Source organism: Manacus candei, unplaced genomic scaffold, assembly GCF_025592945.1.
Source record: "Manacus candei isolate 608988 ecotype Guabito, Panama unplaced genomic scaffold, ASM2559294v1 h1tg000018l, whole genome shotgun sequence".
In the NCBI taxonomy this organism is placed as follows: domain Eukaryota; kingdom Metazoa; phylum Chordata; class Aves; order Passeriformes; family Pipridae; genus Manacus; species Manacus candei.
The window spans coordinates 1,798,974-1,813,388 of NW_026138066.1; the positions used below are offsets into that span (position 1 = coordinate 1,798,974).

Genomic DNA, 14,415 nt, shown 5'->3' on the forward strand with positions numbered 1-14,415 from the left:
GCAAATGTTCCCCCTTCCTCCCTCCTACTCCCAGCTTTTATTGCTGAGTGCCATGCCAGATGGTACAGACTAGCCCTTCGGCCAGTTTGGGTTGGCTGTCAAGCCCAGGGGAGACCTGTTTCCCTGCTGGTGCTGAACAGCCTTTATGGAGAGGCTGTCCTTGGAGTATGAAGCCCAGAGCTGCCCGTTAGATGCAATCTCCAGCTCCGCTCCCTCCCTCTGCTCATGCAGCCATCCCACCCCAATCCCGCCATTGCTGCTTTACCAGCAGCAAAACCTGCTCTTCCAAACCCCACAGCTTGCTGCTGGTTTGGTGTGAACCAGGCTGCGGTGCCAGCAACAGTAGGAAACAGTGATTTTTAAGAATTTCTAATTCTCTTAAATCTCTGCAGAATTCCATGAAACAATGAAAAAGAGACTTTCTGGACAAAGGACTTTGTCCACACTAATTTCAATGACCAACTGAATGAAGTGACCTGTTAGCATTTCTCATAAGAAAAAAAAAAAACAAATTAAAACCAAGAAAGCTTTTATAATTGAAACTATTAGGATGCAGGCCATTAGAAGATCTTGCTACAATACTGTTAAAAGAATAAGGCAGGACTGAGTTTTCCTATCCTCTTTAACTTCAGATACTTAAGAGTTTGAGACAGTCAATACTTCAGAGTTAAATGTCCATTTTCAACACTAATTTTGCATCCCTTTATAAATGTTCTAAATTTTTGTTTAATTTTTAAAGGTAGTAAAACAGAGCAACTCTCTATGCTATTTTATATATCCTTTCTTAAACATAACAGGTGTGTAAGTGGTGTACACAGACCCTCAACTATGCAGAGGGAATCTGGGTACATTCCTTTATAACTCTTAAGAAGCAAAGGTTTACTGGAATGTGGAACCTTAGCTTTTAGGGACAGCAAAGTACTTCAGGTAGAACAAACTATCTTTAAAAAAACTAAAATTATATTATTTTCTTGCATGTCACTTAAGATTTGTTTCTCCGAATGAGGTCTAGATATATGAAAAAGCTTTTGTCAATTCATAGCATTTTCTAGTTAATTCTTTTATAGTTATCTTTAGGGTCAACTTGCAACAAAATATATCAGTGTGGTACTGTAAATGCTGAAATGCCTAAGGTTAACTGTATGTTACTTAATGAGCTATTTTTTGATCCAGTTCCAGACTACACTCTGGAGAGCATATTCAGGCACCATTTGATTTGCTAGGGAAACCAGAATGCTTGTGGCATTTCCCCTCCTCCTTCTAAAACTTAAAACCACATTTTCTATCCTCATATGCAATGCTTATTCTCAGTTTTGCTTTTCTACTGGTATTACTGGCAGAGAAATGCAATCTATTTTTATAATTTGTCTGAAATGAGAATCACATTTGTCCTACCCTGTTTGATGGTAGATAAACATCTAAGCACTTGTGACACTAATATCACTTTGTTTTCTGTGGAGATAAACTACCCTAACTCGTGCTTGTCTTTACCATCTATTTCTAATGCCAGCTACAGCAAATGCTCTGAGAAGAGTTACAGTTCGTGGAGCCTTTTCTTTCATCTGGCTAGCACCCAACTGTGTTGCTGTAACTTGATGTGCATGTTCTGTCTACCACTGACTACTTACACTTGGGCACAACTTAAATCCTGTAGGTCCTGTGAGCTGAGGAATTTAACATTATAGAGTAAACAAACATGTCTTCTAAATTAAAAATGAACAAACAAACAAAAACCAAGACCAAACCCTCCAAACTTAGCCTGCTTTTCACACATACTTTAAAGTAAAAACCAAAACCCCTAACATTTTTTTATTTCATTACTTATAGTCCTCTTTCGGATGGCCTAAAATACTATCACAAATATCAGCTTCTTGACTTGGCACCAATAGTAAACCATTCCCAAGACTTTAATACTAGAATTTTGTTATCACATTCTGTTTTTCACATCTGACTGTCAAACTTCTCCTTTTCTACTTATCCTTTTCTCATCTCCTACTCTCCATAAAAAAAACTTACCAGCTATTCCCCTTTATAGTTTCCTGACTTGACTCATAAAATATTCTTTAGTGTCACAGCATGACACTTTTCAGAAAGTCTCATTCCTGATCAGCAGATCAATTTTCACTTCTCTTAGACCCTGTCAAAAAAGTACATTTTTCCACAGGATAAACCTACTTTTATTTGTGAAAAGAAAACTGTTGACTTTACACTCTTTAAATCAGATATTATAATAAAATACTTCTGGATTTGCTTAACTCACCATTTTTTTTTTTTTGCCAAGATGCACTACTCACTTCACTAAATTTCACCCAAGTTAAAAAAAGATGTACCTAACACAGGACAGAGAATGTTTGAACTCTACATGTTGAAACTGCTCGAAAAAGAAGTAATTTGAAACATTCACACTTTTTAGTCTGTCTTCTGACAACCCGAGTCATTACGTCTTTGACTTACATAGCACATTTACACAATAGATACTAATATTTTTGACAAAACAGAAAAACTACAATCAAAAATAAAATACATAACCAGAAAATTGCCCCAGGGAAGGATTTGTTAAGGTCTTCCTGGACCCAATTTTTACAACACTACAAAAAGCAGAAAAAACAAGGCTGCTTTTATTTTTATCCATTAACAAATGTGCCACTTTGCAGACTGCTTCTATCTTGCTGCAACAATAAGTCTCTCTCAAATCTACTGGGCTACAAATGGCACTGCACTCAAAACTGCAACAAGAGAAGAAAGATTCATGCCTCTGCCAGTGAAGCAGTAGGATGCAAATAAAACACAAGGAGGGCAATCCTGTAATACCAAATGACTTGTTAGAAAAACTGGAACGGGAAACCACGATAACATCAGCCACAATTGACTCTTACTTGAATGTTTCATTTAGCCAACCTAACAGCTGAGTACCTCCAAACCCAGTATTTCCTTATGTGTGGCCAAATGGCTTTGGAGGAGAATGGTCTCTAAGGTGATGATGCAGTGATGTGGTGTAAGAAAGTGAACTATCAGATAACTACCCCTTCAAAGCAAAGTGAGTAATTATCCACTGATACAAGTTTAGAAGCCAAGAAGGAAGCTGTCTCTGTCAGTGCATGACAGACTATATTGTCAAGCTACATCATTATATACCAATCCTTATTGCTTTGGGTCTTCAGTTCATCGATAAGTTACATTTCCAGACCAATCGTTACTTTACTATAAGGCAACAGACAACTTGCTCTCCACCTCTCCCTTAAACTGTACCTTATCTTTTAAGAGTTAATATTGCTAAATTCCATCTGTAAGATTTTGTTACAGCCTCACAAAGAAAAAAGAATTGTTCTTCTAAGAATACAGACAGTCTGACAGCCAAACAATCCACTATAGATCAAATGAAAATGCTCTCTTGTGTAAGCATTGGTCTGAATTAGCCTTCTCACCAGTTTTAGCAAGGACCAGAGAGACGTGTCAGCTGCAACCACAAGCTGTTCACTAGTAACTCACAGTGCTTTTGTTCACTAGAGAATGCTTAATGACATCTACAACATATAACCCTCTATGCAATGCAGTTAAACTTCATGACATGCTTACTGGAAAAAAACCCAAAACAACCAACCTTTCCCTCTATTCTTGCCTTGCATATTTCAACTAAAAATGTGTATTAGGTGCTACTTCATGATACATAAAGCAAACATTAATTTTAGGACACTTGCTTATGCCAGTAAGAATTTAAGCATTCTAATATACAACCTTATAAGCATGTACTTATTGCAATATTTTAGCTTGTGGAGTTTTTTCTGAAGGTTGCCTTATCAAATTTCAGCGCATTTTTGTCAAATGACAGTTAGCACAGTTGAAGCCAACTGGATCCTCTATAAAACTATGACATACAACAAGACTGCTAGAGGCAAAGTAAATAGAAAAAAAACTAACCCCAAATCAGATAACATATTTGTGAAGAACTGTGTTGTTTGGTTACAGCTCTGTAGACCTCTGAGGTGTTGAATCAAAACCACCAGTATACACATGCATCAAAAGAAACCTACAGCATCCTTGTAGGATGTTATTTTAACACCTTTATAAATAGGCCTCAATTACTGTAGCCAGAAAGACTACTTTAACAGCTAGGATGAGTTATCTATACCAGTCTTCCTTATATGTGTATAAAACAATCATCATTCCCCCCTGCAACAGACAGGTTTAGCTATAATTTCATTATGATGGATAAAGTGCCTTCAGCAGAGTGATTTCTATCTGAATACTATATTTTTTTCTTTATACTTAAATGTTGTTATTATTTCAGTGAAAACATTAAATCACAATTAATCAATTACTATTCTGGTAAACTTGAGGAAAGGGTCATCAAAGAACCTTTACTTCTGTTAGCAGCAATAATGAAAATATAATCTTAAGACTACAAAGGATCACTGCTACTTCTCGTACCATAAATCCATGCTGGTTTTCAGCCAGTCTATTGAAATGCAACACAATTTAAGAAAGCATCAATCTGGAGCACTGAATCACGTGGTTTTTTATATTTGGGATAGAATTGATCCCAATATGTACAGCAGCTATGGCCAAATAAAAATATAAAATAAATAATATAAAAATAAAAAGCACAGAAACCAGGTTAAAGTTAGGGTATCTTTGTTTTAATTTATTTTAGCACCATGAAAAACTCATGAAATGTGCTAAATATCTTTTCAGTAGTATTTGCAGCAATTAGTATTTCTGAAGGCACAAAATTAGAATTATAGGTCAACAGGTTTTTTTCATGGAAGTAGTCAAATATATGAATTCTGAACACTTTCTTTTTCAAAATACTTTTAGCAAGAATTTTCATTTCATGGATATGCTGCTTAGACTAATGACTGGCTGAATAAAAACTGCTTTTTCTTTCTTTTTTCAAAAAAACACAGGCAGGTTTTTTTATTTACTTCATATCTCCCAGTAGTTTTAGAGGGAAAGACTGAAACTGTTCAGCACAGAGTATTCAGAAACTGCAGTCCAGGAGTTTCTATTCACAACCAATGAAAAACAAACAAAATAAATACATGTGTCATAAAAGCAGTTTTGAAAAATCTGAGAAAGGAGAAATGAAACTCAAATGTGAGACATTAACTTTCTTTTCATAAAGTGTATAATTACACAGGAAATCTGTGACAGATTATGCCAGAAATAATTAAAAGTACTTCTTCTGTGTTTTTTCTTTTACTTTTGTTTTGTTATTATTTTATTGCATCTCAGAGAGCTTGTAAGGAAGTGAACTTACAGAATATAAGGAAGACTATGAAAAAAAAATAATGACAACTCTAAAAAGATCATGTCTGATTTTGTTTGCTTGGCTAAATTATCACCTATCAAGATATCACTCTGTGGCATCAGCCTCAACATAAACCCTGCTGAAACCCAGGGTCTGATGGTTGTTTGACTCAGTGGTAGGTGCTAGGCAGTAACAGAAGCTAATAAAGCAAGCTCTGCCTCATTTATTACTACACCATCCTGATTTTTAAATATAGATTTCTGTATGTTTTCATCAGTTTCTGTAACATAGTAATAGGAGAAACTGCCCAAAAGAAAGAAGGTAGCACAAATTTATCAGCTTGCCAGACGAATGAGGCAAAGAGGAAGGAAAAAATACCATGAGAAATGAAACAGAACATGCCACTGCAAAAACGCAAACTTGGACCTCTAAAACAATTCTGTGTAATGTTAATTATTAACACTAGCATTCACACCATCAACAAAGTTTCAAGTACCAAACGGAAAGTCCCATGAAGAAACTAGCTAATTCAAAATAAACCAACTTCTTGAATGTGAAAACGGGAAATCTGACCTTCCTGGATAGAAGTGTGGCTGGAGCGCAGGGTATGAAACTGCAACCTACTACTTCTCATCTGATGCATTCCAGTGATTACTAGAGATGTGTTTTACAGATGGCTGAACACACCCAATATTGTATCAGGCTACTCCTAAATGGAACTTTAAAGGAAATCTGAGTTATGAAAATGCAAAACCAAACCAGCATACATTCCCTCCTTATAGAAAGAGCATTGCCTAGTGCAGTAGCTTTTCTAAAGGAAGAAGCATTTGCAAGTGGAATGCAAGAACTTTAGCACCAGGATTACAAAGGTTCCTAACAGAAAGGCAAAAAAAGCATCAATTGCTTATAACAAAGACAGTTATCCTTTAAAAAATCTAGCAAAAAACAGGTTAAAGTCCTCCGTTATTCAAACTGAAATTATTTTTCTTGTTTCAGTGACAGTTTTCTTATGCAAAAGAAATTAAAGTCTGCTAATCAAACAGATCAAAAGGAGGTCCATCAGTTTCATCAAAACTGTACTAGTAATTTAGAACATACATTTGTGGTTTTAGAAGAGGGACTTAGAAATCATCAAGTTTCCTGTGAACTTGAAAGTAGGAGTTTACAAAGATGATAACACATTTTCTAGTGTTACCTTGAAAAAGGTTGAGACAGCTGCCAAGCATAACTGAATGGAGATAATACAGTGACCACTGAAAATCAAAAAAAGTCTTGATTGTATTTAGCTTCAACTTTTTGTCTGTCTAGTACTGAAATCTTCTGGTAGGTGATTACATGCTTAGATTCTCAGAAGAGACAACTGAAGAAAGAGCTATGCATTCTCAGGAGCCAAAGAGAAAGAAATTAGGTAAAACCCAGTAAATAAGGCAGAAAGAGTTCTGCAGCTGCCAGGCACAGAAGGAAGAGGGAAGGAAGAAACTTTGCTCAGAGAAGGCATCATGCAGTAATGTCTGCTGGGGATCCACGGGAGCCTCTTGAGGGGCAAGATATGTAGGGCTGAATGCTCAGGCTCTCCTGGATACAGTGGCTTCCTGCTTCCAAAACTAATGGAAGGAGAAGATACTGCACTGCCCCAACCAAAAACCTGTGTCAGTACTGCCATCCAGTCTGCTGTTCAAGCATTCAAGCAATTGAACAGATCCAAGAGTGCCCTGTTAGCACATGTGAATGGGGGATCTATAAATCACCTTCTAATCTGAAGCCTATGAACAAAATCCTAACACTGTGTCAGTTGAAACACCAATTAATTTTGTGGGGTTTTCTCAGGAGAAGGTACACTTGCCCAACTGTACCAACAGCATACTGTTACTCAGACTGTGTCAAGACCCCCAAACTAGTCACAGCCCTGATAAAGAGTGAAGCTAACCGAAAACTTCTTTCTCATCCACACACTTCCTTTCGGAAGGTGACCAGCACAATGCTCACCTGCTTTACAGCATCAATTCACAGCCTTTGTGTTTCTTTCTGTTCAGCTAAAGGCATGACCCTTCAGCTAATCCTCCCAGGGGAGAATTATACTCTACAGCAGTGTGGTAGGAGCAGTCTGATCTGGAACACACTTCTGTCACTAATGTGACAGTCCAATGGATAGGAACTCTTTCTCAGGATAAAATATCTGGGAAACAGGCTGGTGAACAGTGGGTTATGGCCCTCCGCCAGTTCACATGCTAAGACAGCTTACAGACCTTGGACTTCTGGGAAAGGGAAACAGATGTTTCAATTTGCACAGACTGTTTCTCTGTATTTTTTATCCACCACAGCTCTTAATGATGCACTCACTATGCAGTGCGTGGGCACAGGGACCCCAGCGAACCCTTACAGCTTGAAACATGAATTTATATTAATGCCTTACTGCCCATGTCTTCTTTTCAAGCAAAATCAAAGTGAAAAATGCTTTAAGTTGTAGCTCCATGATCTAGAGAAGTGTTTCTCGTTACATGATGAAAGCACATACACTTAAAACAGAGATACACAAGTAGTCATTCTTAAGCTGTATTGCTTCTGACACTTGAAAAAATTATTCCATACAACTGTTTTGATAATTTTACTGATTTACTAAGTAATCATTAATATTAGTATGAGAATAGTAGACATTTAAATTGAAACCTAACAGCTGTTTGAAGCCAAAGTCCTCACATAATAGACCTCACACCTACTGTCAGCATGGTTCCTTGCCTGAATGAGTGGAAGCAAGGAGAAAAAAAAAAAAAAAAGAAAAGGCAACTGCTTTACCAACAATTTGTAGCCTGTGGATTACAGGCAAAATAAACTTTATCTAGGCAACACAGTGAGATTCTGGTACGTTCTCTTTGTTTTCTAAGCACATGATAACAAGAAATAATAATTAAAAAAAAATTAGAACCTCAGCTGCAGTGTTGTCGAATTCAGAAGCAAATGCACACCATCTCCCTGTCTGCAGCAGTCACACCGGCCTAAATTGCATGGCAAAGGGGGGGGTGGATGGGGGAGGATACAACAGATTGAAAGCTGGTATCTCTATGTATGGAAAGTTTTCACCCCAGCAGACTTCTCACTGCAGAGCAGGATTCTTTCTCATTGCACTATCACCACTTCATATCTGAAATGTTTCATATTTAGGTTACACTGCAGTATGATGACTTCCTATCTAAAGCAGGGCAATTTAAGGTTATGAAATTTCAGTTTTCTATTGTTATGGAGATTCTGCTACAACAAACATGTTTTCCACTTCTCTCTCCATTGTCTATTTTGCATTTCTCTATCTTCCAAGATATTTCTATACAAAAATTTTAGAAACATCAAGTTTTATTTCCCAGCAGAATCTTTCATATACTCTGTAGAAGATAATATGTCTGCTGTTCTTTGACAGCATTTTATTTGTAGCTCTGCATTATTTGATTGCAGTGGGGATAGGCACTAAAAATCAAAATGTGTATTCTAATGGACAAAACATGCCAGGAATACTAATACTCAGTTTTTCTAATTAGAACTTTGAGTCCAGTATGCATGCTTTCAGCAAGCACTTTAAAATAAGGCTTGAGTTTTTCTTTGATGGGCTGATAATTTTCAGAATCCTAGAGGAAGGTCAAGCTTAGCATGAAAAATCTGGTTATATACACGAAGTTCTTTCAAGTAAAAAGGACTGTTCCAAGGTTTCAGCTTTACCTGATTAGTTACCTTCAAAACAACTCGGGACTTCTGTCAATTCAGCAGAGAGAAACAAACATATATAACAAAGTAATTATGAACAAAACCACTATAAATACAGTGAATATTGGCCAAACTAAACACAAAAAAAGCACATAGCCATAGTGTGACAGGCACATTCACCTGAATGTGGAGGAACAGGAGTATTGATTTACTGCGTTTATCCAACTGTGAATATTTAATCAAATACATTCTACAATGGATTTCAAGTGGGACTGATGACTTCAGCAGACTACAGCAAAAACACACTGTCACATACACTAATTTACTCCAACGTGTATGTATAGCACACAGCTATAACTCAACCTAAGTGGCTATAAAGGGAGTATAGGCTACTCAATGATGTCTAGAGATGATAGATTAACTGTCCCCACAAGCCAGCAAAATAAAACTGAAATAACAGAAACTTACTTAACAACAAAGATGTTTCTTTCTCTTTTTGTAATCACATTGCTACTATTGAACCAGCCAGCTCCATGGCACAAATCACACCAGGCATGCAGGCATGACTTTTTGCAAGAGGAAACCTTTCTTTGGTTCCCTCAAAGGCCAAGGAAGCAAGCGATCCCGTTCCACAAACAGCAAAACGAGTAAAACTGGGTTTTCTATTGACTTATATCTTGAAGCTCAACTCATATATGGATGCTGTGGCATTTAATAAAGTCTGCATCTTTCCTAGCAGTGGATACATTAACAATGTCTCCCGATGCAGAGCTTTTTTTTTCACAGAAATTAGCAGAGAATTAGCATCTAAGATTTCTACCCACTTGTCAAAACTGACTAAAAATGACCCACGGGATAAACAGGAGAAGGGAAAGACAGGCAGACGATGTAATCACTTAAGGCCTTTTCACTAAGGAAATTAGAAAGTTGACTGAAAAGATCATTAGAAAGCTATTTTAACTAAAGCTACAAAGATTGTTATAGTTTTCTCCCTCTGGAATGCACAAACAGGTAAAAGTCAAACCTAAGCACTTCTAAGAAGTAAACTTAAGTCCACCAAAAATATCTCTCAATGGCAGCATTCTTAAAATGCAGAATTGAGGCTGCTGGCAGACATTAGCATGAAATCTTATGGGAAAAGTCACCATATCAGTACTAAAGGGATTTGAGGGAAACGTTGCACTTCTTACAGAATATACATGAACAGCTGCCAAAAAAACATTCCTGCTCTTACTGACTGAGCCAGTCAATAAAGGAATAATGTTAATTTCAACAGTCAGAAACAAGCATTGGAATTGGGAGGAAAATGAGAAAATCAGCACTGCATAAACAAAACTTAGAAGCTTCCCAAGCCTCTTAAACAGTAATATTAGGTTTGTTACACAATTAAAGAGGTCAATGAAAAGATGCTTTTATTTGACATCTTATGAAAAACTACACAGAAATTTCCTGAACTTTATTGACTCTTCCTGAGTTCTTTTGTAATTTGTTTTAGAGTTCTTAAATTCTAATATAAAAGAGAACTCTTTAATGCTTCTTAGCCCTCTCTGGAAGACTTGACAGAATTCCATTTCAGTTTGTAATTTCATCATGCATCACTAATTTCTGTATTTCTTTCCTGTTTTAAGTGTGCATTTCAAAATGCAGAGGAAACAGACAATGAACAAAAAGTAAATAATCTTTTTAAATAATTTCCTTGATTTTTAGTTTCTCCAGCATGCATTCTGACAAGCAAGTTTTTACAATGACTTTTTTTCTTAATTTAAGTATCCCTCATAAACCAATAGGCCCACCTTAGTTCTCCCAAGCAAACTCCAGCAAGCAAACTTGGGAGAATGAAGTCTTTAGATCAAACCTGAGATTAATTTACAAATTCAGGATTCTGAAGACAAAACCTTCCACATGCAAGAAATTATATAAATAATCAATACAGCTAATTCACAACATTCTTGGATTCATATCTGCATTACATGCTTGGAGTCTTGGAATTCCAAGCATAACAGAATGCCTCACAAATAAAAAAAGTTTTGGCACGTCCACCCTACTGTAACTTATCCAAATCTGTTTCCCAATCCAGTATTTGATATGAGGCTTTGAATGAAGATTTAAAATCTTACAAAATCTTGCATATTACTGTGTATACTATAAAGCAGCAACAAAAAAATTTTACATGCTTCTGTAACAAAGACATCATTATAATTGTAACTTTTATACACTCAAGAAAAAGGAAGTGTTCTGTTTTAGTTCACAAAGGGAAATGACAACAAAGCAAGCACAAGGGTGGCTAGTATTCATAATGAGACTCATAAATAAAGGAAATTATGTGCACAGTTATTCATAAGGTACTTTTCCTCCTTTTGTTTACCATCCTGTAAAGTTCCGTTCATGAAAAAAACAGGAAGAAAGGAAAAGGCTGAAGCAGTCAGGACCATTGCTGCCGTAGCATTAGTTTTGCAAAGACCAGAAAACAGTGTTAAGTAAAAAAAAATGTCTAAACCATGTATCTTCTTGAATACATTCAGTGAACTGCACAGAATGTGACAGAATGCTATTCAAATGCTACACTCAAGAAATTCCTCCCAAAAAAACAAGTTTCAAACCATATGTAGATTTTCAAAATTAACAGTTCATAAACAGTGCAAGATAACCATCTTTCTGTGTGACAAATGAGGACGTATTTAGTGCAGAATTGAAACTATTTTATGTCAGAACAATTACAGTTAATTGAGAAGATAACCAGTTATAACAAACAATTAAAGCAACCCCCAACTCTCTTGTCAATTTAAATGATCCTTATATGAAAAATAAATTACCTCCATGGAGATTCGTCTGTGTATCCGGTTTCTGAGACAAACACCTGTGGGAGACTGAACTTCATCAGATGACGTTCCAGAAGCTTGGTCACTTTCCCCATCTGACCCCATTTTCAGATTTTCATGAACAATATCTTAAAAATAATCCAAAGAATTGAAAACAGTTAATCAGCTCTTTTGAAGAGATGGAAAACAATTCAATCATTACTGCGCTTCGGATTACATGGCAGAGTCAAAGGCTCATCACAGCCATGGTAGCCTTGACATATACTTTTTATGGCTCAGGAATAATCACAAAATGAATAGCTTTACTTTACAGGACTTCTACGCAGACTTTATCTTTCTTTCTCTTACTTGGACTGCAGCAGAACTCAGTTTTCCAAAACAAAAGACAAACATTTCAATACCAATTTTAATTCCCAAAGGCCCTTCCAGCTAAACTCCCTCAGTACCTCTTCTCTTTTAGCTGCTCTTGGATATACAACATGACTGAGAATATTTAGCATTTTCAAATCAGAATACCTGATGTTAGTAACCTAAATGTATCTTCAGAAAGCTTTAAAAAAACCCAAAACAGAGAGGTATAGGTATATTATTTTCAGAAACGACAAATACTGGAACTTCAGAAATAAAATGCTCTGGTGTCCAAGTGTGGAGGAATGGGATGTATTATGACCATCTAAACAGAGGCCCACAATGTACAAGTGCATTCAGTGGAGGACCTGACATTTAAGAGCAATTAAGTGAAACTTGTGACCTCATGGAGGAATTTACGTAACAGACTGCCTGAGTTATGTGATGTTGCAGGATCTTCATGTCAACTGAAATCGGTATTTTTAAAACAATCCTTTAGATTCATCCACACAAAAGAGTTTATGTGTATAATATACATTACTTTTAAGCACCAAAGAATTTTCCAGACTTTGGAAGACACCGTAATGAACAAGAGGAAATCAATTAACAGTAGAGAGCCAAATGATTTGCAAAAGGACACACATGGGAAATTGGTCATACAAGCAATTCACTATGAGTAATGCTCCACTATTACTTCTGAAATACCTGAAGTCAAAATTACCCTAGCGATTAAATACTAGGTGCTTCAAAAACCACCCATTTCCCTGCCCTCTCCTGTTCCTTGATATTAAGCATTATCTTGTACAAGGTAAAAGAGAACCTGAGGAACTAAAAACCTCAGACCTCTACCCCTAAAAAAATGCTAATATTAGGAAAACACATAGAGATCAATTCAGTCTTACCACCAACACACATGAAAATATTTATCATTTGCAAAGCATTACAGCAACTAAAAAAACCCCAAAACAAAACAAAAGAAAAACTGCAAGTTTTTTCACTATCAACAAGCAAGAAAACTGGATTTTCTAGGGGGAAAAAAGCCATTAGGTCAATGTTTCTTATCAGCACATCTTCACTTGTCTAGTTTGTCTCACACAGAATCATGTAGACTTCAAAGGAACAAATTCTTCTTCAGTGCAAAGAATTTCCTTTTACAGAAAATAGAATGGATATAAAAAGAAAGATTAACTCATAAGGAATTAGCAACACATATTTTAACACAAAATACTGCAATTAAACACACAAACTAAGCATGCATCTCATGCACAAAGCATATTTTCCAGCAGTGATGTGGATTTATATTGGATTTGATTAAAAATCCACACTGCGTTAGAATTTTCTGTGCATGTCATGCTCAGATTTGGACTGAATAAGAAAAATTAACCTGCACTCCTTACATAATAAGAAGCAATCTTTTGGTTTCAAACAAGGTAAATATTCATCAATGCTTCTAAAAGCATAGTAGTTTGAACCACAGGAAGAGATTTCCAGAAAGTGGTTACTAAAGATCAGCCTTACCTTTAAGCTAAGCAGACAAAATCGCTAAGAAATCTCTCTTACCCTCTGTAGTGACTTGACAGCTGTATTTTTAAAAATCTCTAACAAATGGTGGGAAATTATTTTTAGTAATATAAAAGCATCATTGAAAACATTATTTGCAGCAAAGCTGTTATGACAGTGCTGTTGTATCTGGTAAAGAGCACATTCACAGTATCAGTTATTTAATAAATATCCTCTTTTCAATTACAGCTTTCGAGATTCTGTTTGTAAAATGAAGTGTAGCACCTACTGACAACTGTTCCCCAAGTTATTTATCCTCATGTTAGCACAAGCCCATTGATTGGGCCCCAAAGTCTATTTTCTTTATGGAAGCTAGGTAAGAGACAGTTATCGCAGCAATTCCACAAAATAAAAGACTGTATTTAAAAACATGTATTTTAAACCATGGAGCAATTACATAATTTCCTTTTTTAAAAAGACTGACACTTATTAAAAAGTAATTAGGGGACTGATTCTGTCATACTTTTCATGTTCAATTCACAAAAGCATCCGTATTACAAAGTTACTATAAAAAAAGGGCAGTTCAAAATGCAATGTGCAGAACTACAAAGAGCACTCCAGCTGACAAAGGTAATTCTACTAAGAAGATTACCTATGTAATGACACACAACTAAGGACTATTTCAAGAACTAGTAACACAAACTCATACATTTGGGACAAAAAATGTAGCTGCAAGGAGATTCTGCTCTTTATATGTCAGGAATGTGAAGACAAAGTGGTTTGTACCACACAAGTCTAAAAATGCAGTAT

General features: G+C 36.1%; 1 protein-coding gene across 3 annotated transcripts in view; it reads right to left on the reverse strand.

Annotated features, from left to right (window-relative positions):
* Window positions 1-14,415, reverse strand: part of CDK17 (cyclin dependent kinase 17) — a 90,748-nt gene that overhangs the window by 21,210 nt on the left and 55,123 nt on the right. For all 3 annotated transcript variants that reach the window (XM_051784064.1, XM_051784065.1, XM_051784066.1), the window contains one exon: window positions 11,752-11,885. In XM_051784064.1, coding sequence (XP_051640024.1) covers window positions 11,752-11,885 — 134 coding nt within the window. The remainder of the gene's footprint in view (window positions 1-11,751; window positions 11,886-14,415) is intronic.